We start from the raw sequence: 27,510 nt of genomic DNA on the forward strand, positions 1-27,510 counted from the left end.
ACACACACACGCACCTACACACACACACACACACATATACATACCTGAAAAAAAAAACCTTTATTTATCCAGTATTTCTCATTTACAAAGGACATTTCCATATGTCATTTGACTTCCGCTGAAGTCCTGTGAGTTAAATTGGACATATATCATGACTGAGACTGAAAGATAAGTTTGTCAAGGCTACATAGCTAATGAAGTAGGCAAAAGCTGGTTTTGATGGGCAGCAACGTGCCCATCTATGAAACTAAACACCCTAATTCACTTGCTGCTTAATATGACCATGGACAACCATGCTATCCAATGAGACATCAAAATAGAGGTATTTATTTTTTAAAAAACATATTTCTTAATTGTCTTTTCCATATACTATTTGATATAAACAAAAAAGAATATGTATGTAATATATGTAAGTCTTAAAGAATAATAATTATTTAATGAATACCTATAAACCCACTACCTAACCCAAGGACTAGAATGTTACCAACAATAACCATATACTTGTGACTCCTTTACCCATCCTACTGCTTGTCTTCTTTCAAAGGAAACATTATATTAAATTTTGTTATTCATGTCCATGCCTTTTCTTTACAATAGTGTGATCTCACATGTATATTTTACATACACACACACACACATACACCCGTTAACAATATATTATTTAGTTTTGCTAGTTGTGAGTTAAAAATGATATTACACACAATGAGTCCTTCTGGGAGTAGCTTTGTTATTTTTTTCTGAGACAGAGTTTCGCTCTTGTTGCCCAGGCAGGAGTGAAATGGTGTGATCTCTGCTCACGGCAACCTCCGCCTCCTGGGCTCAAGTGATCCTCCTTCCTCAGCCTCCCAAGTAGCTGGAATTACAGGCATGTGCCACCACGCCTGGCTAATTTTGTATTTTTTAGTAGAAACGGTGTTTCTTCATGTTTCTCCCGACCTCAGGTGATCCACCCACCTTGGCCTCCCAACGTGCTGGGATGACAGGTGTGAGCCTGGGAGTTGCTTTTTTCACTCAAAATTGTATCTAAGGAAATATTCATTTTACATAACTGTATCTATTTATTTTTTCATTTTTACTGCTATAAGATGTTTCAATGTGTAAACACACCACAAATTATTTATCATTAAACCAGTGAAAATTTTAAAGGTTTCCAGTTTTCTTACTATAGCTACAATTGTCATTCTTATACATGTACCCCAATATACAATAAGAGTTTCTAAAAAATGTATGCTTACTAGCTCATTTTAATGCGAAGTTGGATGTTTAAATTTACAGTATAGTGTTAGTATTCCTTTCAAAATTTGTTAGATCAATTGGAGACCATCATTAATCCAAATATCCTAAAACACTTGTAAGCATATCAGACATCTTACATTTTGTCAATCTGGTGAACACATGAGTCTGGTTTAAAATTATATTTTTCATTTATTTTATTAATAAGATTTTATTATTGAAGTTATTAATAAGATTGAGCATTATTTCATATTTTAATAAGCTTATATCATTTATCTTTTGCAAACTGCCTTTGCATGAATTTTTCTTTTTTTCTATTTGGTTGTATTTGTTATAATTGATTTATTGGTTTTTTAAGAATATTCTGAATATTAAGTCTTTGTTTATTATATGCTATGCGGTGGTTATTCTTCCTAATTTTGGATTGCCTTCTGATGTTCTATTATGTCTTTGATGAACAGAGTCCTTTATTTTAACACAGTTGTATGTAACTATTTTTTAAGGTTTTGTTTTTGTGTCTTATTTAATTAGAAAAATTCTTTAATTTATGGTAAGAAATTTATTCTTCTGTATTTTTTCTGAATTTTTTTATATTTTAGTTTTTAACCTATGTAAAATTAATTTTTGTGTATGATATGGGTTACAGACCATGTTCGTTTGTTTTTTCCCCTGTAAATATCCACTTGCCCCACAGCATATATTGAAGCATCCCTCATTTCTCTGTTGATCTGTAATACTATCATGTCTTATATCACAATTCTATACATGCTTAGCTCTATTTGTACTCTCTATTCTATCCCACTTTTCAGTTTTCCACCCACTGAGGATTTATGAAAAAGTTTTGATTTTCTGATATATAGGTACCACTCCTTTCTCCTGTTTGCCTTATTCTTCTTTTGCTTCTTCATCTTCTTGACTTGAATAAGGTGATAAGAGTGAAGGTAGAGTAACCTTCCTGGAACCAAAATAGCCATGAGAACGGAAGCCATACACTAAGAATGACAAAGAGAGAAGATGACTGAGCAGTGATTTTACAAATTCATCAAATCATCTGGCTACTACCTACCTTGGGACAACTTGGTCTGTAAGAAAACCAAAGCTCTATTGGCTAATTCTCTGTTCTTTCATGTGACATTCAGGAATTATGCTGCTCTTCAAGTAAGAATCTTTCATGGGGTGGGAATGGAGGGGGCGGGGTGGTGGGCAGTTTGCTGACAGCTTTTCGCTGCAGTGCTGTTGGCAGCTGCTACAACTTTCTAGTTAAAGTCACACCTTTAACAGCTCACAGATAATGAGTAAGTACAGTGGGGATATTACGAAGACCATTGCTGCCCAATGCAGGACTACCTTATGGACATCCTTTAAACAAGAACTCCTCATGGGCTGGCCACAAGGCTTTATAAGAACACTCAACAGCCTAAAGTTTTTCTGACACAATTATCCTGCTTTCCTATTATGCATTCGCAGGTGTCAGACCAGGCTGTATTTGTTAACTATAGCCCATAGGCTAAATCTGGTCCACAGCCTTTTTTGTGTGTATGTGGCCCACAAACTAAGAATGATTTACATATTTCAAAGAATGATACAAGTGACAAAATATTAAGAATATATTATAGACAATTTATGTGACCCACAAAGCCTGAAATATTTGCTATCTGGTCATTTACAGAAAAAAGTTTGCTCATCCCTCCGATCCCTGGCAAAGATTTTCCTATCTACTCCTGCTGCCTTTTCCTATTTTTTTTTTCTCCACAGGCATTAGCCATCATGCTTTTGCAAGTCTGACTCTGACTCGGCATCCTCCTTCCCAGAACACTTAAACTGACACGTTTGGTTTCTATCACATTAAATTACAAAGATGTAATTATTAAAAGGGCTGATTCAGGATCAGAATCCAGGGCTGGTCTGTGACCCTAACACACCAGATTTCTTTGATGATACTCTCACAGAGAAAAAAAGAATGAAAAATTTGAGATGATAAAAGATGGATTCAGTAATGAGAAAAATAAATTTGGTTTCTCCCATTATTAACCAGCTAGCCTAGTGATATGTAACAATCAATCTAAATATCCAAAGACTGGAGCATATTTTCAGCTTGACTCAATCCTATGAAACTGATGTTTTGTTACTGTCTTTTCTTGAAATCCTTTTCTCCATTCTAGTTCTTCACATGCCTCTGTTTTTCTACTGCTTACTGTACATCTTTACTTGGATGTGCAATAAGGCATGTTAAGATTATCATGTCCAGGTTGGGCGCGGCGACTCATGCCTGTAATCCTGGCACTTTGGGAGACTGAGGTGGATGGATCACCTGAGGTCAGGAGTTCAAGACCAGCCTGGCCAACATGGTGAATCCCAGTCTCTACTAAAAATACAAAAATTAGCTGAGTGTGGTGGCTCATACCTGTAGTCCCAGCTACTCCAGAGGTTGAGGCGGGAGAATCTCTTGAACCTGGGAGGTGGAGGTTGCAGTGAGCTGAGATCACACCAATGCACTCCAGCCTGGATGACAGAACGAGACTCTGTCTTAGAAAAAAATAAAGAAGAAGAAGGAAGAAGGAAAAAGAAGGAAGAGGAAGAAGGAAGAAGAAGAAGGAAGAAGAAGAAAAAGAAGAAGAAGACAGAAGAAGAAGAAGGAAGAAGAAGAGGAAGAGGAGGAAGAGGAAGAACGGGAGGAGGAGGAGGAAGAGGAAGAGGAAAAAGAAGAAGAAGAGGAAGAGGAAGAAAGAGGAGGAGAAGGAGAAGGAGGAGAAAGAGAATGAGAAGGAGAAGAAGAAGAAGAAGAAGAAGAAATTATTACCATGTCCAAAATGAAATTTCTGACTTTCTTTTTCAAACCTGCTCTCTCTCAGCCTTTCCACTTTTGGTTTACGTCTGCTCTATCCTATCAATTTCTTAGGCAAAAAGCTTTGGAATCATTTTTGACTAGTCTTTTACTTTCATACCTCACATCTAGTCAATCAGCAAAACCAGTTGGCTCTACTTTAAAATAATATCCAGATTCTAACCACTTCCTCCTATGACAGACTGCAATCACCAAGCCATCTCTTGCCTAGATTATTGTAATAACCTTCTATATGAACTCATTGCTTCTCTCCTTATCCACTTATGGTCTATTTTTCAACACAACAGGAAGAATAATCCTACCAAGTCTCAATTTAGATCTATGTTTCCTTTGATCAAAACTTAACAATATCTTTCGCTTTCATTCGAAGTAAAAGATGAAGTCTTTATAATGATCTGTCATATCCTGTACATTTTAAATCTCTTACCATTTATGCTTTCATTTTAAAATACTCTCTTCCTAGCTTACTTCGTTGCAGCTGCACTGGCCCCTTTGCTCTTTTTTGAACATTTTGTACGTGATTCTACCTTAGGGAACTTGCACGTGCTATTTCCGGAATACTTTCCTACCAGGTACCACTTGATTTGCTTCATCTCTTAAATTATTTCTTAAACTTCACCTTCTCATTGAGGACTTCCGTTGCCACATTATTTTAAACTGTTACCTTCCTCCAACCTTCTCAATATTTCTTGACTATTTAGTTTAGGTTTATCACTGTTTAATAAGCTATATAATTAGTATATCCATTTTATTCTCTGCATTCCTTACCTATAGTGTAACTTCCTCGATGAAAGGAATTTTTGTCTATTTTATTCATGGCTCCTGGGTTGCACAACTCCAGAGGCACCATTTCCGTTATTTCAGAAAACACATGGAAAATGTTAGATTCTTAAAAATATTATGTGAGGCCAGTGTGGTGGCTCACACCTATAATCCTGCACTTTGGGAGGCTGAGGTGGGTGGATCACTTGAGCTCAAGAGTTTGAGACCAGCCTAAGAAATATAGAGAAACCCCATCTCTACGAAAAATACAAAAATTAGCTGGGCGTGGTGGCATGTGTGGGTAATCACAGCTACTTGAGAAGCTTAGGCAGGAGAATTGCTTGAGCCTGGGAGGTGGAGGTTGCAGTGAAACAAAATGATGTCACTGCACTCCAGCCTGAGCAACAGGAGTGAAATCCTGTCTGAAAAAAAAAAAAAAGGAAAAAAAATATATATATGTATGAATCAATCAATCAGTGTTTAGAAAGTATGTCTGGTAAGAGTATATTACCGTATGCTTAAATGGAAAATAAAGCACAAATCAAAATTATTTTTACATGACGCTATGTAAAATAATAAAAAATAAGAATAAACCCCAAAGCCTATCTCTGGGAAAGGAAAAAGGGCTAGAGAAATCACATCAAATTCTTAGAAAGTTCTACCTTTGGGTAATATGACTATTATATTATTTAAAATGATTCCAATTTTCTCTGTTTTTCTACTTTCTTCATTAATAAGTTTTAATTTTATTATCAAATAAATAAATATTGTGGTAAAAATTATCACAAAAAATCATTTTAAAACCACTGCCCTTGCTGTATTGAAGCTCATATCTCTTTGCTGTATTTCATTCTCATCTTCTAGCAAGTATTCTCTGCTATTCCTCACCCTTGATCTAGATGTCTGCTTGACTCAGATCACCTAGAGGCTGCTGGATTTTTTAAATAGAGTCAAGAAGCAGCAATAGACACTTAGAAAAAGCACAGCATTAATAGAAACAGGAAATTTAACTGACAAAAATTATTTCCAAAACTAAGTAAAAGCCTGTTCAGCGTAGCAGTGTGTTCTGTCCCAGGTCAGCTCAGTTAAGAGATCCGAGCAGTTTTCAAACTTTATCTTTCCTAAATTGGTGTGTGTGGGAGTGTGGGTGTGTGTTCACTTTTTTTTTTTCCATTTTGGAAAAGGGGAACAAAGCAATAAATTACAAAAATAATGAAATAAGTGAACTAAAATCACAGAAATGCTGTTCAATTAAAAATAAACAAAGCAAGCTTAAGGTTTAGCTAAGGACTCTCCTGAAAATTGCACATTAAAGAGAATAACTCAGGCTCCACTTTATAAGTAACCACTTATCTTCTTGAACTCACATTGTTTGTTAAAAAGAAGCCTGTTCTTTTAAACAGTATTTACTTTGTATTATTGATTATTCTTTGGAAGTAAATTAAAAATAATAGAGAATGGCAAGAAAGAACGTTATTTGCCAAAGAAACGTGACAAAAGCATCTAAAGGACCACCTCCTCCTTCAACTCCTCCTTTTCCCCACAAAACACAAACTCCTCCTTTTCCCCACAAAACACAAACAAAAAACCCCAATCCTGAACCAGAAAATAAAGCAATAACATGAGGGAAGAGGTGAACTGACAGCAAATCTATTAAGTGCCTGGATGTGTGTTACTCAGAAAATGTTTGGGACAAGGTTGGTCCTGACGGATGACATAGGCCAGTGGTTTGCAATCCACACAGTATGTTGAAATCCTCTGGGAAGCTCCTGCTGGGACTGTCCTCTCAGAGGTTCTGATTCCTTTGATTTGGGTGGGGCCTTGGAATTGGGAAGTTTCAAAAGCTCTCAGGCAATTCTAACATGCTGTTATGGCTAACAGCCACTGCACGGGTCTGACGCCTTCATTTTATGAATGAAGAAACAGTGGGTGGAGATCTCCATGGCTCACCTGGCTCATCAGTGGCAGAACCAGTGCTATGTTTCAAGCTTACTTCTCTTTCCACCCAATATCCTTTATACTGCTTCAGCCCAGGACAAGGTCTTATTCATTTCATAGCTACTTTACCCTGCCTGCATTTAATGAGGCTGACCCTGTGATAGGTATTCAGTAAATATTAATTAAATAAATTCATATCTAGTTTTCAATTGCTGATAATGACCATATTGGAAAACTTATCAGTAGAAGTGGAGTGTGCAAACTGCCAAGCGATCTCCAGAGGTTCAGCATTGAGAAACTCTCTGATTGCCTATTTTTAGGATTCAACAAGCCATCCTCACATAACCCTAGAAGCTGCAATGACTTCTATCAAAGTTGCATGGTACCAGCTAAATGAAGAGATTTTAGGGTAGGCTGGGGATCGTGGGGTTTGTGGGAAATGAGGAAAGAAGGAAATTCAGAGTTGTTACTCCTGAGCCACATGTAAAATTAAGGAAATATACACAACCAGCTCATACTAGAAATAATGACAGGCTGAAAAAGGTGGAAATATGGGGACAAAGTGAAGTTTTCCCTTGATCTGGACAAATATAGAAAGTGCTAAACAAGAGGAGGAAAGGCTTGAAGAACAATGGCATTCAGATAAAGATGAGTGCACACAGAGGTGATATCTACTTGGTATGATTCTCAATCCAAGTTTTCCTTTAGTTCTTTTCAGGAGCACCAAGGTATTTTATTGCCTTTCAAACTTCCGCTGGCCTTGGCCTTATCTTCAGATATTTATTTATTTATTTATTTATTTATTTAGTTAGTTAGTTAGTTAGTTATTTGATACAGAGTCTCTCTCTGTCTCCCAGGCTGGAGTGCAGTGGCCGGATATCAGTTCGCTGCAAGCTCCGCCTCCCGGGTTCACGCCATTCTCCTGCCTCAGCCTCCCGAGTAGCTGGGACTACAGGCGCCCGCCACCATGCCTGGCTGATTTTTTGTATTTTTAGTAGAGACGGGGTTTCACTGTGTTAGCCAGGTTGGTCTCGATCTCCTGACCTCATGATCCGCCTGTCTCGGCCTCCCAAAGTGCTGGGATTACAGGCTTGAGCCACCGTGCCCGTCCTATCTTCAGATATTTAAATTCTGCAGAAACAGAGTGAGAATTCTGGTGCATCTGCTTAATTTAAGGAGAATTCAAGTCAAACTGGCAATGATCTTTGCACCTCACCCATCATGCTGATGTCTAAGACTCCACATTAGAGCTACAAGCCTTTACTTACAAGCCTGGTCTCAACGTGAACATTGTCTAGGAATAGGCCCCACATTAAGGTTGTGTCAGTTATTGATACTTTAAGATAATGAGTGAATGAGTTCCAGCATATCCTTAAGGGGTAGTTTTGATCATCATCATTACAGAGACAACAATGGGTTTCCAATGGCTGTCTTTCACTCTTGCACCTTTGTGAGGAACAAAGCCACTTCAGTTTGCACAGTGCTTTACAGTTCACAAAATACCTTCATATCTTATCATTTGTCATTATTGTATGTCCCCTTTTTATAGATGAGAAAAAGTATTAAGTAACATCTCCTGGCATCCTCTTCTATTACCACCCTTGATGAAGAACTCAGTTTGAGAGAAATAGGGCATTCTAGTGGGTGGAACCACTCAAATTTGATAGATGGGCCAGAGGCATCATAGTTCTTTCCCAGGAACATGGTGAGTCAGATCCTATCCCAAGCCACCTCCTCTACCAAGAATGGCAATCTTACAATAAATGATTAGAAAACAAGCCAATAATCTTTTTTTTAAATTAAAAAACAATTTATTGAAAAAGAGTAATGCTTTATACAAATTCCCATTATAAACCCCCAAAATATCTATTGGTCTGTTTCCAGGTGTGGTAGAAGAATATAAAAATATTGAAATTGGATGAATTCTATTATAACAATTTTTTTGGTCATTTGGGGCCATAAAATTTTTTTGTAATGTTTAGTAACTGATATCCACATGGAATTACACTCACACATCATGAAGATCTACGTATGTGGCAAAAGCCATTTAAATTTTAACTTCCAGAAGCATACATTCTCAGGTTTGGAAGGCACACTAAAATGTATTAGGTCTAATTCCTCTTAAGACACAGTGGCTGACTTTCCTTGTGTAGTTAATTGTGAAGTACCATCCTAGCAGCGTCAGCTGCCAGCTAACAGCAAGAGCTCTGAGGGCATCACTTAACAGATAGCACCTTATGAGTTATTATGATTCAAAAATCTCCCTTGCTGTTGGATTTACCAACACTTAGGCTTTTATTTCTTCCCATTACATCTGCTCAGCCACAAAAAGCATTGGGCCATACTCACTGCAGAAGATAAAACTTCCTTAGAATCTTATTGGTTTAGTGCACTTAATTTTACTTCACTGTCTCATCACTTGAGAGACTGGTTAAAGCAAGAAACCCATTTCTTATTTTTTTTTTCTTTTCAAACATTTGAAAAGCAACACCAACACGTATGCAGTTAATTCCTCAATTCTTTCCCTTAGTGTAGCACTTTTTAAATTACAAAACCACACTTACATGTATTCTATCTCACTGGATCCCCACAACATCACTGTGAGGTGGGCAGATCAGGAATTACAAACCACCTCTTACAGATGAAGCAATAAGCGTACAGCAGCCAAATGCCTTGCTCAAACACAGACAGTGATTGATAGCACCAAGACTCAAATCCAGGTCTCCAGACACCAGTGCCAACACCCTTTCCATTACATCATCTTGCTCGAGTGAAATAGCATTCTGTACAGACTGGAAAAGTAAGAGCAGTTGTTAAAGTGGCACAGAGCACAAACAACATGTTAGACACGGCTGAAAGACTGGCAGAGAGAGGAAGGTACTGAACCACATGAAGATGTATGTGTAAGTTTTGTTCAGTGACTTCTAAACAGCCAACTGAGCAAATATACACTACATAGGCATAGTTCATGTTCAAAGAATGAGAGTAATATAAACTAATTAATATTCACACTACCTCTTCTAACTGGTTAAATCATTATCTCAATTTGGCAGATAGAAAAAAGAGGTAGAAAGATTAAGTGACTTGCTTACAGCTACAGAGAGAATATTTGTCACCAGCTTATCACTCCAGAAAGTCTAGCATTTTGTTCAGACAAACAGACCACACCTTATTAGGAAGATATAAACTACATGATAATTACATGTGGGAAAACAAACAATTAAGGAAGGGGAACAAAAAGGTAGTTTAGGGGGGATATATAACTATGAATGAGTAGCTTCATAATTCGATCAATAAAATTGTGTTACAACACCTGGGTGAGCAGCATGCAGCTATTCAATTGGACAAATATTTTCAAAGCAAACAAGAATGCTATGGGTCAGAGTACGAGGACTGCGTGGGAAGGTCAACAGGAATCTATCACTTTGGTCATGCAGAAAGATTTGCCTCCAAAAGTTCTGATTTGTAATAAATTCTTATTGGCTTTAGAAACTAAAATGTAGACTATGAAATGTGTTAGCTTCAGGAGATAGAAACCAATGAAACACAAAACAAATAAGGGCTTAATAACGATGCAAGTGCTATAAGATTATGGTAAAAAATAAAATAAGTATATGAAAAGGGCACGCATGAAGAATTGAAAGAATTCATTCTTGGTAGATTAGGCTAGGTCTTACAGCAAAGACACTAAAAGCTGATGAAGGAGAGTAAATGATATTTGACTATTATATATGTATACATAGACAAAAAAGAAAAATATACCAATAAACACTTTCATCAATATGGAATTAAATACATTTACCTATTTTTAGAGATATTTTAAGTATGCTAGTATCAACATAATGAGAAGAGTATTTTACTGTCTATTTTTAATAGAAAAACATGTATATATACATATCTATATATATTTAAGGAGCACCCCCTTCCCCCATTTGAGTATGATTACTCAATGGGAAGCAGTAATACAAATGGAAAAATCTTCCCTCCTGTATTGAGGAAAGAAGATAAAATAAGACTAAGCCATGTTTAGCAATGGGTATTTTTAACACATGAGTTTCTTTGTTCGTTTGTTTGTTTTGTAATACCATACTTCAGATTGCAATACTCAAAAGTCTAAGGTCCTAATGTTAATGATAGTATCTCAATGTCCATTTTCGGTTTGTTCCAACATGATTGTCTCCTTTTGCCTCTGTGTCACACGTAGTCTTTCCCACTGGAAGGTGCAGGTTTTGGATAGGGCCGTGGTGTTGGGTATGAGGTGGTTTTTCGGGGACAGGAACAGCAAAGTAGGGCACCTCCCAGAAGGCAGAGAGAAGCAGCAGCCCAGCCAGTGAAGAGAGCCTGACCAAATTCGTACCTAAAAGGAAAAACCCACGTGCTTGTTAATCAGTGAATTATTGGCAACTTTTCTAATACAATAAAGGAAAAAAATCAATACTCATTATATTTTTTTCATTGAAAATAACCCCTCAATATCCATTGGGAAGTACTTTAAGATTTGTGAACATATACACAAAAGAATGTTTATATTGCAATTGTTGACAATTTGCAATAGTAGCTCAGGAAATAACACATGTAATGCCAGGTTAATTACCCAAATAATTCCAAAGACTTTTCCATATGTAAGATACTTGTAAAGCATGTTTATGTGTTTTAGAAGTAGGGTTTGGATCATGGTTCCTAGGCTGAAACTTAGCAAAGGAAGTTACATCACTAAGTAGTAATCATATTCTATAAAGAAACTGATAGAGCATAATGGAGATAATCAGAGTTTTGAACAGATGATCCATTGATCCCAGGCACCTATATAATCTGAAATCCAAATTTTATGGTTTTGTAAAGAAAAGTTCTAAGCAGCCCATGAACCATTCTGGATTAAGCAGATCCAGGCAGACGTATTAAAGCAGACACTTAGGGTGGGGTATCTGTGAGTGATTACGGACAGTATGGAAGAGTAGAGAAGGGTTGGTTCTATTAGTTATAAGGCCAAGTCTGAATCCTGATGCCAACTCTCAAGTGCTGCAATTCGGGGAGAGCAACTTCACCTCTCAGCCTCAGTTTCTCCTCCTCTCAAAGCAGGATAATCCCACCTGCCTCAATAGACTGCTTTTAGGGTCACATGCAATCATGTAAATAATAATTGCAAAATGACTGGCAATTTATAAAATGCTTTCCTGTGCATTACTGGTATTATGACCTTGGTGAAATTTTAGACTACTGACCTCTAGCAGTTTCTGTTCTTTTTTTTTTTTTTTTTTTTTTTTTTTTTTTGAGACGGAGTCTCGCTCTGTCGCCCAGGCTGGAGTGCAGTGGCCGGATCTCAGCTCACTGCAAGCTCCGCCTCCTGGGTTTACGCCATTCTCTCGCCTCAGCCTCCCGAGTAGCTGGGACTACAGGCGCCCGCCACCTCGCCCGGCTAATTTTTTGTATTTTTTTTTAGTAGAGAGGGGGTTTCACTGTGTTAGCCAGGATGGTCTCGATCTCCTGACCTCGTGATCCACCCGTCTCGGCCTCCCAAAGTGCTGGGATTACAGGCTTGAGCCACCGCGCCGGCCCAGTTTCTGTTCTTACATTTTAAATCTTATGGGAAGGGCTCCAACACAACCATTGGAGTATATGTTCTCCCATATGTGGGTGATTATATAAAAAGACAAACACGTCTTATCTCTCCAAACACTGAGGTTTTTCATCCATTCATCTAAGCACTCAACAAACAATAATTATATTTTAACATCCTGACTGAATGTAGTTATTAGGCATTAAAGATGTGAAGACAGTGAGATGAAGAGCCTCGTCTCTGATTAAAGAATGTTGTCCCATGAGAGCTAAGAATCAGCTCGACTTGCACAACTGGCAGTATTAAGAAAGATGACCTTTGTAAAGCCAATTTTATAGTTGTGAAAGAACAAAAAATTTCAAGGTGGTGTCTGAACATACTAAAAATATATATCATAGCTTTACATGTAAAAATGAACTGTTGGGAATGAAGTATTATTCATTAAGCCCTAGAGTAGTACAATTTTTCTCAATTAATCATAAACGGTGCATTAGTTACAAATAATCATAGAGTAGGTGCTGTAAACATCAGAATACACTTCAAAAAGGAAATTTCAAATATATTAACATCTTTGTTAATACCTGAAAACAAGGGAAAAAAAACAGAGTCCAGTATACAGTTGAAAAGTTTAGGGCTTAAAACTGTTCTGCTTTGGAAGGTATTTTGTCATCAATTCAGGCTGTTAAAGCAATTATCAAACTCATTTTAACATAAGTCACAGATCATTTAAATTGTTTGTAGGTTTGACATAAAATTCTTGAAAGCAAATCTGGGAAATGATGGCACTAGAAGGACTTTGTAGAACATAAAAAGGGTATTTTCTCAGAAAACAAACTATTTTACACATGAATAGCATTACCTGGCATTGACTGGGGTCATGGGGTCATAGAATTCTTGAACAATCCTATTGCCATACCATGCTGTGGCAACTAAAATAGCCAGACCTACAGAAATTCAGAACAAAAGACTGTTAATCACCATGGAACACTGAGCCTAAATACACAAGCTGTTAAACCAAAACATATTTTGCAAGAATTAAATCTCATCAACAGTGTTGACATTTTTATTTTGGTATTAAGGAGATTAGAAGTCCAGATACGATTTATTCCAAGTAACTATTAAAATATAAAAAATACTAGGTTGGAGTTAGACAAAATTTATACTTTTTATGACATCTTGGCACAAATAATGCTTTTTTGGAAACCATTAGGTGTATATTGTACAAAATCTCTTTTAAATATACTGTTATACATTAGGGTACTAAACTGCATTTGATAAAACTATTGTCATTATTAGTACAGATGGAATTACTTGCAAAAGGGGAAGATGAAAACTCTTCTATGTTCTTGATCAAACTCAAAATTTACATTTCTGCAGAATCAAAAGGAATGCAAGCAGCTAGACAGCAGTGAGATTAGGACATGTCTCAGAATGGACCAGAATACCTGCATTACTACTGCCCCATTGGCCAAGGGAATACCTGGCATAGGTATAGATTGACCTGAGATTTGTTGAGGGTGCCACATTAGATCAATTTATGCAACCCAATCTCAATTTCCCATGGCATTTTATATTCAATGATAGCAGATAAATAATTTAGTCAAAATCATTCACTTAATCATTTATAAGATGTATAAAATACCTCATTTTTTCTTATCAAAAAAGTTAAATAACTCTTTTATAGTAATTTTAAGCATTCAATATAGACAGATTAGACGTTTCTATGCTACTCTCTCTCCCCAACCAAAAACATAGTCCAGTGTAATTGCCACTAGACATGACAGAAAACACTATTGCTTTTGGCTGCTCAAATAGACCATGTGAATGGTCTTGAACTTGTGACCCTTACTCCTAAGAGAAGTCCCTGAAACTGCAATAGGAGTGATGCAGTCACCTGTGGGAGTTACAGGAAGGCAAGCAAAAGAAGAATGCAATGCATTCCATCCTCATCGTCTTCCAAGCACTTCGTACACTTCATGCCAATGATGGCCACAAAGATTACTATTCACAGCCTTTGATATAAGATTAAATTATTGGGAATAAAACACTATCCATGCGTTTTCAGACAGGAGACAATTTGTATTTGGGTAAACTGAGAGACTGGTCGTTTTAAACTAACCATCTCTTTAGCAAAGCCACAGATACTCTTCCTTAATTACTGGTTAAACTGATATATTATACTGGAGCAAAAGCCCCTACAAGTCTTCTGTCAAAAATAAAACAGGAAAATAAAGTCGATTCTAGTTTTTCCTATTAGTAGATTTATATAATTAATTATATCTGTTATTTAAAAATATATACTATAATATACTACATATATAATATATGCATATAATACCTAATATAGAGAACATATAGTAGTCTATGATAGCTGTATAATATATACAGAGATTATATATATAATACAGTGTACAGATATAAAAAACATATATATACACACAGAGAGATTATATATGTATGTATATATACACACACATAAATATACATACACTATAATTTTTAAAATAAGCATTATTATAAAACTTTGAAATAATGTTGTCCATGTTTTCTGACTTTGATTTTCTCAAATGACACATAATGTAACTTATCAATCAACACCTGAATTAAAAAACAGATATTTTCCTTCCTTTTTTTTTTTTGGAGACAGAGTCTTTTGTTGCTTAGGCTGGAGTGCAGTGGCGCGATCTTGGCTCCCTAGTTGAGGTGATTCTCATGCCTCAGCCTCTGGAGTATATGGAATTGCAGGCGTGCAACACCACACCCAGCTAATTTTTGTATTTTTAGTAGAGATGGGGTTTCACCATGTTGGCCAGGCTAGTCTCGAACTTCTGACCTCAGGTGATCCGCCCTCCTCAGCCTCCGAAAGTGCTGGGATTACAGGCATGAACCACCACACCTGGCCTAAAAAACACATATTTATTTTCAATGGAAAATATAATATCATTATTTTACCAAAAAAATTTAAAAGTATTTCTGTATTTTTTTTTCTTGCCTTAAACTGACCATTCCAACAGGCCACCTCTACTCCAGTTGGCCTTTCTTTTCATTGGTCTATGGGTACATCCTGTTTATTCTTGAATTCGATCTGCCCAACTGGAATGCTGTCCTTATTTTTCTCCAATAAACCCAATCCTTCCATCCCTCACAGACCTGAAGGGTTCACATATTCTTGTGTTTTCTCTCACTACTCCCCATCTTTTCCATATAGTATCTGTGGAGACAACATAGGAATTTTCTCAATTACATGAGCTTCCTCCTTAGCGTTTGCTAAATAGTGAACAACTTTCTACACTCTAAGAGACTGGTTCTAACAAACCAGTTGCCACTTGAAACTTCAACCAACAGACCTGTCAGATGTGAGCAGAGCTCTCAAATTTTCATTTGGTTTGTGTTTGAGAACATGAAAGTCAACGGGACTTCAGGTCTATGTTTGCAGTTTGCCTTAGAGACTGAAATCAAGTGTAATGAATCCAACGTAATAGATTTCAAATCATACTAGGAACAGATTAGTAAGGTGAAAGCAAGGCACAGCCTCTATTACCTGCAAGAAGAAATATCACGCCCCCAATGACAGCCATCCTCATCTTCTGTACCTCGTCGTCTTCCAAGCACTTCATACACTTCATGCCAACGGTGGCCACAAAGATTGCTATCACTCCCAGGAGGATGCCAACCACCATCAAGGCACGGGTTGCTTGCAATGTGCCTGGCAGAAAACATTTTAAAACATGTGAAATATGCTTGGACCAACAAGAGAAAAATGGAAGAAGATCAAGTATATGTCACTGTTGTAAGGAAGAGAGAAAACTGGACTAGGAATCTAGAGACGCCAGTCATACTGGTATTTCCACTGATAACCCAACATGCAGTATCTTCTCCAGAAAAACAAATGCTGGGCTGGATGATGAAAAAGAGATCCCTCCACTGCAACATTTTATGTTTCCAACATTAAATTCAAAATCAACTGGAAAAATAATTAATGATCTAATGGAATAGGGTTAGCTGAACTAATACATATTTATTTTTTACTAAGGGATTTTAATCCTTGCTAAGATAATTTTAATTTTAAGTAACAATCATATATACGATCCTGGATGTTAACTATTTGTAATCAAAATGGTTTTCAGTATATCTTTGATATTAGTTACCAGCTTTACACCCCAATCAGCAAGCTTCAGAAAAACTGGGTGAATTGGAGGATAAAAAATAAATGTTTTATAGATTATCATGACTGGATAAGCAATATTCATATTTCCAGTAATGTGAATAGGAGGAGTAGGGGAGAATACAGAAGTCATTTTCTTAAAACAAAACAAAATAACCTTTGAGATGTTACCTTGAAACATAGTAGTAGATTCTTATTCAAAGATATCACCAGTTTTTAAAGCTATTTAAGCTGTGATGTTGTAAAATAACACACGCAATAATTCAATGTAGCATTTCTCAGGATTCCATTTTTTTCTCATTCTCCATTATTATTTTTGGTGTACTAACTCATGAGCAAATAAACAGGGTCAAGTTTGAGAGATTATCAATATGTTTCTTAAAGAGTAAAAGCTTGATTCCAATGAATATTGGAATATTCAATGAATATTCATTGGCATAAAGGCACGGACTTTTAAATATGAACTGAAACTATGCTGGTTAGAAGATTTTGTTTAAATTCTAGATTTATGTCCTCTTTTAATTAAAGATCACTGTATCATTGACAGTGATAATATGTGACAAGTACTTTTTGCATATATAAGTATTTTTCAGCTTTAATGAACTATGCTGTCTTGAGCAAGAAACTTAGTATTGTTTGGAATAATATTTCAATTATATAAGTAAAATGTAAATTATATCTTTATCCAGTGGATTGGAACAATTGACTCCTTGATGGTCTTTAAAAGTGACTGAGATGTTGGAAAGATTTTGTATCTCAATGTCTAATTAGGCCTAGGCTTAACCTTAATATCATCAAGATTGAGAACTTAGGTTACCAATAATAACTGAAGCTAAATAGTTCTAAAACTTCCTTAAATCTTGATTTACTGATTATCCGTCTTTGCTATAACCAGAAAATCTATGATAAAATTATAGTAATCTCTTTCTTTTTCTTTTTTTCCTTTTTTTGAGACAGGGTCTCGCTCTGTTGCCCAGGCTGGTGCAATCTCAGCTCACTGCAAACTCCGCCTCCAGGGCTCAAGCGATTCTCATCCCACAGCCTCCTGAGTAGCTGGGACTACAGGCAGGAGCCACCACGCTGGGCTTTTTTTTTTTTTTTTTTGGTATTTCAGTAGAGATGGGTTTCACCATGTTGCCCAGGATGGTCTCGAACTCCTGAGGTCAGGTGGTTCACCCACCTCGGCCTCCCAAAGTTCTGGGATTACCAGCATGAGCCACTGCACCTGGCCATAATCTCTTTCTAGAAGTATCAAAGGTATTGTTTACAGTATTTGAGAGATATTTTGGAAGCCAAGGTAAAGTTTTACTTGATTTCATTTAAAAATAAAAAAGAGACTTCCTGATTCCCCTCACACACTGACCTCCTCATAAGCATGTATGGGCGCACATGCACACTGACCCACACGCTTATATCAAGACTCCAGGTGGCAGAGGGACTGCTGGATCAAAACACATGTTCCACAGATTTACCAGGAAGGAACTGAAGCTGCTTGTAAGGTTATTATGCAACTTTTTGCTTGGAATCACAAGCCATACTGTGGTATGAAGAGGAAAGTACCAAGGACTCCATGGTTAAGGTATTTCCTCTTTCTGAGGGATGGTTTTTGCAAAGGCTATCATTATTGGAAAATAACAAAATAACTAAACCCATACATAACACAGATTTCAGACGTGATCCTAAGATTACACGTGGAAGGAAAATATTTCAGCCAGAGATCTGCTGAAAGAGGAGATGCTGAAAGTAACAAAGATGATCCATGTCTGGAGGATAGGGAAACCACATATCTCAGTTTGCCTGGAACAGTCCTAGCTCTAAAGTTGAAAGTCTTACATCCTTAGAAGGTCCTCAGTCCTGAACAAATTGGGAGAACTGGTCACCCTAATGTAGGCTGATAGGATGTGTAAAGTAAAACGAAGTTTAGCAAGGTGGGCAGAAGGCATATGTCATGCAGAGCTTTGCAAATTAGGGTAAGAAGTTTGGATTCTATTCTAAGTATAATCAGAAGTCATATGATTGTCTTGAGAAAGGGGCGACATGATTTTTACTGTCAGTATAGAGATCACACAATCAATAAATATTATTTCTACGATAGCCCTTCCAGCATCCAGCATCTTATATTTCACAGCCTCCTCCATTTTATTTTTTCATAAATACTCTTTTTCAACCTTTTATTAATCATTTTTGATGTTTTTTCTGATCTTGCTCCAAGTTTTTCTCTTTGTTCAAGTTGTGGGGCTGCAAACTGGACCCAGTTTATATAATAATCACACTGATCTTTTCTTCAAGTAAAAACAGAAGGTCACTCGTCCAGCAGGTCTGAGCACTTAGATTACAGGGTAGTCTTCAAGAGAAGTCTAACCAGGCATCAATCTCATGAGTCAGACTGTGTAAAACTACTGATCTCCCAGGCAAGGAACACATGTGCATAAACTACTCCAGGGCCCTTACTGCACCCACCTGGAATATCTAATATTCACATTTTTAATCTCTAAGTTTTTGCCCATTAAGTTCTCAAAGAAAACACATTTGATGCATGTCAAATCTATCTTGCCACTTCGTCTACAAAGTGTTCTTTCCAAGGGGCTGGGGACTAATATTCTGTTCTGTGATTGCTAATAAACCTACCAGGTTTCCTTTCTCTATAGAATAATATATTATTTGCATAATACACAAAAAGTAATGGAGAAAATGAAAAACACAATATTTAAAAATTGCATAAACCATAGAAATGAGATGCTGTTTTGTTTTTTAAAATGTCATTTTGCAAAGTAATATTTTCACTTACATCCCGTCAACCATTGACTTATAAAATTTATTTGTATGTTCCAATATTAGATTTGCATCAAACCCAAAATCTTACTTTACTTCATTGGAGACATTTGGATAAATTCTTAAGTATAGTGATATGTGAGGAAAATGCAAAAATAATATACACATGCAGTCACACACAAAAAGCTGAGAATTAAAAAAGCAAGGCATAGGTAATGATATATTACAAGTCAAAGTTAAGCAACTATTGTGTTACAAGTTACAAGTGTTTTATGTGCAGATCAAATCTAAATTGCACAGTTTTAAGCTGGAACCAGATGAATACCTTCACATCATAGAAGTGTTTTAAATCAGAGTTGTAAAGTATGTAATTGTGAACTCCTGGATGATTTGAATCAGATATTTATTCCTATTTCCATCTAAAGCACCAAGCACAGTACTTGAAAAGTCACATGGATTTATCAAATTTCAATAAATTTTAATTAGAACATGTTTTTATGCTTTAAAAAACTGTACCTATATGATAGGTAAAAATACTTATTCTCTTTTGTTTAGCTTAATTTTTGAAATAATACTGAGAAACACCTCCCTTGAGAGCCTGGTATGCTAAAATCTTGCTGCCAAAAGCAAGACTTAGCTTAGGTTACTAAAAACTAGAAACTCATGCAGATAATACAAATTGTACTTTTTGCTTAGTTTGATCTATTTTTTAAAGTATGCATCTAACGAGCTTCAAAGCTGAACTTTTGTTTTATTTTTCCCTAATGGAATGATGAGTGGCAGAGCAGAGAAGTTAAGAGGGATGTTTGAAAGCTATAAAACAACACTTTGGATGAGATAGATGCAGTATAGCCTTGCAATATTAACTTTGAATTGGTTTGATTAGAACAAACCTATGAACAAACATATTCCTTTTCTCGCTTCTTAAATTTGCAGCTAACTCTGCAATATTATGACCAATGACTAAAGTTGTCTATGGAGAACCTGGTTAGCAAACATTAAAAAAATTACACTATTTTTTCTCATCATTATTCAGCAGGAAACAGAGAAGGCAGTCTTTTAATTATGTTTAGCTAGACTGATAATCTTGAGATTAAAGACCCCCTAAGGAGTTCTCATCATTTTCAACCTGAAAGTATAATTAAAAGTAAATATGAAGATCTCTACTTATGAGACAAGAAGTGAGTTGGAAGTTACTGATCTACTACAGTTAGGTTAATCAACAAATGTGTAGAAAGACATATATGGAATTTTTCTAAAGCTTTAAAGTCTTGCTATACAAGCAGTAGAATCTACTATCAATACCAGACATTGTTTATGCTGTTTTCTAGCCATATTACCTTAGGTTCTATATATCATAAACAAAATACAGTCATCTCTTGGTATACAAGGGTGATTGGTTCCAGGACTACCCACAGGTAACTAAATCTGCACATGCTCAAGTCCTACAGTTGATCCTGTGGAAGCCTTGTATACAGAAAGTCAACCCTCCCTATATGCAGGTTTTAGACCCTCAGATACTGTATTCTTGATCGGTATTGGTTGAAAGAAATCCACCTATAAGTGAACCCTTGCCGTTCAGACCTGTGTTGTTCAAATGTTGACTGCAGATTCCAATTCTACCTCATTCCCACATCGTCTCTCTTTGCATCTGTAGTTGCTTAATTAGTATTAAGTGAATAAATGAACTGATGATTGGGTGACTAGAACAAAAATACTGTACTTTCTTCTCCCCTGCAATTAAGTGAACTCAACACAGACCATCACAGAAGTGTACTCCCCTGGCTTTTTTCCATATTAAATCTTTTACTCTTACTGAAGTTCAGCGTTTCATAAAAGTCCTAATCATTAGCATTTCCCGCTTATTGGTGCATGAGGTGGTGGTCACCAGATGTGACCTCAGAACATCAGCAAAATCAGGAGTGAAAATGACCCTGGATGAGGCAGGATGTACCACTTTTCAGGATGTCCTCAGAAGTTTTGCTCCTTTCTCGTTTGTGTGTTTCTTCGAGAAATTTTCTCAGAATTAAGTTGATGCTTCTATGTTACCTCCACTATACTTCCTTAATTACTCCAATTAAGAAAACCTAAGCTATGTGACTTGCCTCTTCCTCTTCAATCACTGAAGTAATAACAAAGAATGCTGGCACTGGAAGGCATCTTAGAACTCATCTTAGCTGCACCATCCTTAACTGCAAGAATAGGGCCTGGCTTGCATCTGTTGAGTGGATAAATGAATCATAGATTCATCTCCCCATTCCTCCCACTCTGCCCTGTTTTATAAGTGGGGTAACTACCTGAAACCAGGGAGATCACATGGTTCACCATTATACACCTGGCTACTTAGTGCCAAACCACAGTAAGAATAGAGAACCTGTGATCTCAAGCCTGGATTTTTGTTTCAACTTCCATTATTCTAAGAGTCAGAACTGATTTATGAAGTACATCTGAACACCAGTGGTCCTTCGAGTACCCTCGGTTCAGCAGGCATAAAGCATCTGGAGAAGCATAAATAGGTGCCCTCCTCTCCACTTAGGCTTCAAAGCCTGTCCAAGTCAGTGATTTTGTTTCTCTGATTGAGCCTGACATCATGGTGAGAGTGCTGGGAAACCTCACAGCCACCAATACTCATTAAGCACACCTACACACATGTGGATTCATGCAAAGCAAGTTAAACAGGCTAGAGGAGCTTATAAACAAATTACAGAATCTCAGGGTTCGCTGAGATTGAGAGAGAGTCTAGCCTAACCTCCCATTTGTCTGGTGCTTGGATCTTCCCTACAACATTCCTTCAAAATGCTTATTTATTCTCTGCTTGCACACCTCCCATCATGCAGCCTCCTACAGCAACCCATTCTTTGGACAGCTCTAGCTATTAAAGTCAACTAAGAAGAAACAGTTAACCAAGCACATAAAATTGGTGCTAGTGTCCTAAAAGTTTGAGAATTAGATGAAAACCAGGCAAGAGGTACAGGTGACTCAAGAAATGTCTACTGTAACTGTATCTGGCACTTTTTGTATATTCCAACTTTTCGGCTACAAGAATGCCCAGGGTCAATAAAATCTCATACTTTGGATGAAATGGAAATTGTATCAGCCATTATAAAACTACAATACACAACGTGACATTTGTTTCCCCCAGGAAGTTCCTCAGTTACATTTTCGTAAACTGCTTGGCAAGAACTACCTAAAAGAAGAAGACTTGCTGTATCTCATTTTGTATTTACTGTATGCACTATTAGCACACCGTATTCCTTCAGCTACTTTATGAAGGTCATATGCTTTTTACAGCCTACCCTACATCAACCACGGAAACAAGAGATTGTAATACCTCCAGTGCGAAAGCCTTGGCAAAGCCCTGCGTCTGGGCTCGCAGACAAGTGTTTGCTACTGGGAGAGACAGCAAGGTACAATTTCAGGAAACCCACAGCTAAGCTTTTCACCTAAACACACTTAATGAAATGCAGCTTTTTTTTTTTTTTACGAGGGATACTGCTTAAATATACACACATAACCCTTTTCATCTCTACATGTAACAAAAGTATCCCAAAACCAGCCAATGAATCACCATCCCAGATCTCTACAGCTGGTGGGCGTAAACACCACTGCTCAGGCAGAGAAATGGAGTAAGGTTTCCTGGACTCCATCCAAAAGCATCCCGTGAGTCATGGCAGGTTAGAAGAGAAAACCTGTGAGTACAGGGTCCCTCTTCTGAGAATGGGTTTTGAGAGAAAGGTATAAGCCACACCTTGGAGAAACTATGGCTTTAAGTAAAACAAAAGTGGATTCTGATCTGGAGTTCAAAAAAAAAAAACTAGGAAGGCATCTCTAAAGTGTATGTGGGGGAATAGGTATTTAGTCCTTTCACCAGTTTTAAAAACTGTAATAACTACATTAACAAAAAATGAAAGTAAAACATTTTAACACATTATCATGTGTAAGGATAATCCCTTTGAGTTTTTACAACATGGATCAATCTGATTTCATTTGGTCATTTCAGGAAAGTTAAAAGAAAACCTATTTAAAGATGTTGAAAAGGAACTATTTTGATCAGAGGAACAAAACTGACAGTGAGGCCTCTCTGGAATTGTCCTTAGAAACCTCCACCTGCCAATTCCTTAACGTGCTACCTAAAATGCCTGACACTGTTTCCTTAAATGTATTTATCTTTCCATGGAGAAATTCAATAATTATTACCTAATTTTTCACTTTATAAGCACAAATATAACCCATGAGGGCAATGAGCAACACATAATTACTAAACGTAGAGATTAGTTTTGGTGTAAAGAAGTCCTAACATGGGAACCTTCAGAAGCTGAAATCATAACACTCAAAACGACCATGCACATTGACTGAGCCAATGCCACAGGTATTCAAGGTGTTTGAACAGATGTGGAACAGGTTTAATAGCTCTCAACTATATGGCTTTTGATATACACTATTAACAGTTGTCCTTTGATAGGAGTTAGACAAAACAAGTTAAGTAAACTTGAACAATGCCAACACTTTCCACCCTTAGCACACAGTGGGGGCTAGTGGGCAGTCACGTTTATCTAGGCAAAGACTAAGGGACCTTTTCTTCAAGTGAGTTAAAGGTCATAACAGACACATGATATAAGACAAGTAATGTGATTTCTCAAGGAAGATACTCCAGCCATGAATCATTATTACCTAAGTAAACGGGAATTTAATGATTTTTCTGACAAGTCACTCAAAACCTTTAATTAAAAAAAGTAAAAAATTATCCTATTATCCTTCTCCCCACCATCCTTAAAAATATGTCCCTCTATACAATCCTTTCCAACGTGACAAGGGGTCACTGAACATCCATTACACAGAAATTCCTTTGTGGAAGATGGAAACCTAAGGAAGACCCACCTCTTCTTTCTCTCTCACTGCCTTCCATTCCCAGCTGACCTCTGATTTCATCAGCTATGACTAGTTTGCTGCATTTCCCTTCAGTGCCTTTACTTTTCCCTTTGTATTATGTTGGGCAGGTTATTTAGAACCTTTGTTGACAGCCTTCCCCCACCTGCCACCAACCTTCTCTTTCCAAGATAGAACTACACCATCAGCCTCCACTGAAGACCTTGGGTCTAAAAATTAAAACTTTGGGGGAATCTCAAGCGGCTTCTCCAAAGAGTCTTGCAAGGGGCCTCCTTGCACTAACTAGATCTTGCACATTAAAAGAATCATCCTCAAGTATGAGCAGAAGACACTTAGGACATTTCAAGTAGGAATGTAAATTTTACTATGAAAAATCATAGTAAAGGTTACAAAAATTATGTCTCATACTTGAGGATTATTTATTTAAGCTTGCACACTTGAGAAGTTACCAGGCTCCAAACTTTTTAAGCCATCCCATTTTCTTGTCTGAATTCTACCAATCCTCAATTTACCCCAGATCTCAGAGTGCGTAGGAGAAGTCTCAGAGCTCAAGTTCAAGTTTAGCCGTCACTCCCTCCATCTCGACCCACCAGCATAGGAATTTAGGATGAAGCCACACCTAGAGTGGCAGAAAAGTGTCACCCAGGGAGTTTTAGGCAAAACTAGAGCTTATGCCTGGGCGTCCCTTTCCTCAAACCAGGATTCTCTTCATTTCCTTATGACAGAGCACATGATCTGTCAAGAAGACTTGATCAACTGAAGACTGATAATCATGGAATCACACGACAGAATGAGGCCATAAGGGAGCTGCAGGGGGACTGGGGCCTCTGGACAGCGGCTGTGAGGTGGGGGTGCACTCACTGCTCAGATTCAGCAAGGAGTCAAAGACTTTGCACTGGATCTGCCCGGTGCTCTGCGACACGCAGGACATCCACAGCCCTTCGTACATGGCCTGGGCGGTCACGATGTTGTCGCCGGCATAGGAGTAAATCCTCCACTGGGGCAGGGCAGTGCTGACGATGGCGCCGATCCATCCCAGGAAGGCGAGAATGAAGCCCAAAAGCTGCAGCCCCGCGTTGGCCATGACTCGCTCGGCCGCCCGCGCTGGCTCAGGGGTGGCAGGTGCAGAAGGCGGAGAGTTTGCAGGTGCGCAACGCGGGCTCCCGAAGGTGGCTGGGCCCCGCGGAGGAAGTTAAAGCGGGGAGCCCTGCTCGCTGCGCCGCCGCTGGAGACGCTCTGGGTCCGGGTTGGGGTCCGGGGCCGGGGCGGCGCTGGAGTCTGGATACTAGAAGCTGCGGTTGCTCCCAGGCTCAGGAACTGAGACGCCAAACCGCTGGGCGCCGCGATTTAAAGCAGCTCCGCCCGCCTCAGCCCCGGCAGCCGGGGAGCGCCCCCTGGCGGTTTCAGGGCGGCTCACCGAGAGGGCGCCAGGAGCGCCGGGTTGGGGGAACACGCGGCTGGCGGCGTGGGGACCGTCCCGCAGGGCCAGGCGCTACAGCTGCGTCCCTGCTTGTTTTCCCTGGTGGATCTTCCCGCTCCTGTCAGGCGTTTCACGCTTTTCATTCATTCACTCCAGTTATCCAAAAATTACTATGCACTGTACCTGTAAATCCTAAAAACAAAGATGAAAAAATGAGCCCTCAAGAGCTGCAGTTTTAGGTTTAATACCTTTTTCCTAATATCTTATTAAAAGGCATTTCCACCCAACTCCGCATCTCCTCCCCCATCACACACGTTTCTCTCTCCTTTTCTTGGCTTCCTCCCCCTTCTCCTTTCATCTCTCTGCTCCCTTCTGTCAAGGTCGTTCCATCACTTGTCTCTGCAAGGGAGAGATCTTTACACTCTACAGATTGGGAAACAGACCCAGAGAGCAACATGATTTACACACACACACACACACACACACACACACACACACACACACACACAGCATATCCAGTACTTGGCTCCCCTCCCAATCTGCTTTCCACTACATATGAAGTTGACCCAAAAATATCCCCTTTGCTCTATGATTGTCCTTTTTGAGGTATTACTGTCCTTACGAAAATGCAGCCTAGCCCTCCCCCGCCAAACGCCAACCTCCTCCCCACAGCAGTTATGTCTTAGAGCAGCAATTCACTGTCAGAGAGACCTGGTCGGTGCCCCGCCCTCCCTGAAAGGTGTGAATTTTGTGAGTTATCACATGCTGTTCGTCACAGGTGAGGGCATGTAAACAGCGTTTCCCCAGTGGAAGAAGGACTAGGCTGGAGTTAAGGAAGTCTGGGCTCTGGTTCCAGGTTTTACGGTGACTGGCTATGTCACCCCTCCGGTTTCGGTCTCACTGGGACTGTAGGTTCCCTCTATGCTTCTCTAAAGCTTCCTTGTTTGTACTTAGTCAGAAGTGCTGTTGTGGTTAGGAATAATTGAAGTGTTTTCCCAACTGCTTTTTGTGCGTGGTGTGAGTGTGGTGGGAGGGGAAGCTTCTATGGTTTTAGTAAAAACAGAAGCACCTTGGAAGCAGAAATAAACATATTAAGGAGAAAACAAGATATACCCTTATATACCATGGCAACTGCTAGTGGGTGACAGAGAAGGAAAGGTGCAAATGCTCAAGGTGGGAATGGGAGGAAAGGCCAAGCCCCACCACCTTCATTTCCACCTGGCTCTCCCTGGATGCCTTTCGTGTAGGCTTACAACTGAAGGACTTGGCCGTGCTAGGATTTGGGGACAAGCACCGAAGAATGTAAAACAGGAGTTAGATGAAGACATTTAATTTGGACTAAGATTAACACAGTGAATGCTGTCTTTCTCCTATCAGCTGTTTAGGGCAAGACCATGTCCCTGTTGTATCGCAGGGTTTGGGCCTGCAGTCAGTACTACTTTCTAGGTCTCGGTGGATGTTCTGTGGGTGCCTGTCAGTGTGGATGAAGATGTATCAATCACATTTGATTTTGTAAAAATTCCCTGATCAGAGAAGGCACTAGAATTTGCTGTAGGACTAGAGCAGTACCATGTGAATCACATAATCTCATTTTCCTTTTTTTGTTCCAAACATTTAAGAATTAAAACTGTTATTAAACACCCAGGCATGGTGGCTCAGGCCAGGTGCAGTGGCTCACGCCTGTAATCCCAACACTTTGGGAGGCTGAGGCAGGCAAATCATTTGAAATCAGGAGTTCAAGATCAGCCTGGCCAACATGGTGAACCCTGTCTCTACTAACAATATAAAAATTAGCCGGGCATCGTGGTGGGCGCCTGTAATTCCGGCTACTTGGGAGGCTGAAGCAGGAGAATCGCTTGAACCCTGGAGGCGGAGGTGGCAGTGAGTCGAGATCGTGCCACTGCACTCCAACCTGGGCAACAGACCAAGAC

The 27,510-nt window shown here is 38.5% G+C and overlaps 1 protein-coding gene across 1 annotated transcript; it reads right to left on the bottom strand.

The window, feature by feature from the left end:
• Positions 1-8,565: 8,565 nt before the first annotated feature.
• CLDN1 (claudin 1) lies at positions 8,566-25,512 on the bottom strand. Its single transcript, XM_011961613.1, has 4 exons — positions 25,021-25,512; positions 15,877-16,041; positions 13,195-13,279; positions 8,566-11,135 (listed from the first exon to the last, which is right to left on the bottom strand). The coding sequence occupies exons 1-4, from the start codon at positions 25,241-25,243 to the stop codon at positions 10,973-10,975; spliced, it is 636 nt and encodes a 211-aa protein (XP_011817003.1). The 5' UTR covers positions 25,244-25,512; the 3' UTR covers positions 8,566-10,972.
• Between the last annotated feature and the right edge of the window lie 1,998 nt (positions 25,513-27,510).

The sequence above is a fragment of the Colobus angolensis genome, unplaced genomic scaffold (genome assembly GCF_000951035.1).
Source record: "Colobus angolensis palliatus isolate OR3802 unplaced genomic scaffold, Cang.pa_1.0 Scaffold56, whole genome shotgun sequence".
Lineage (NCBI taxonomy): Eukaryota > Metazoa > Chordata > Mammalia > Primates > Cercopithecidae > Colobus > Colobus angolensis.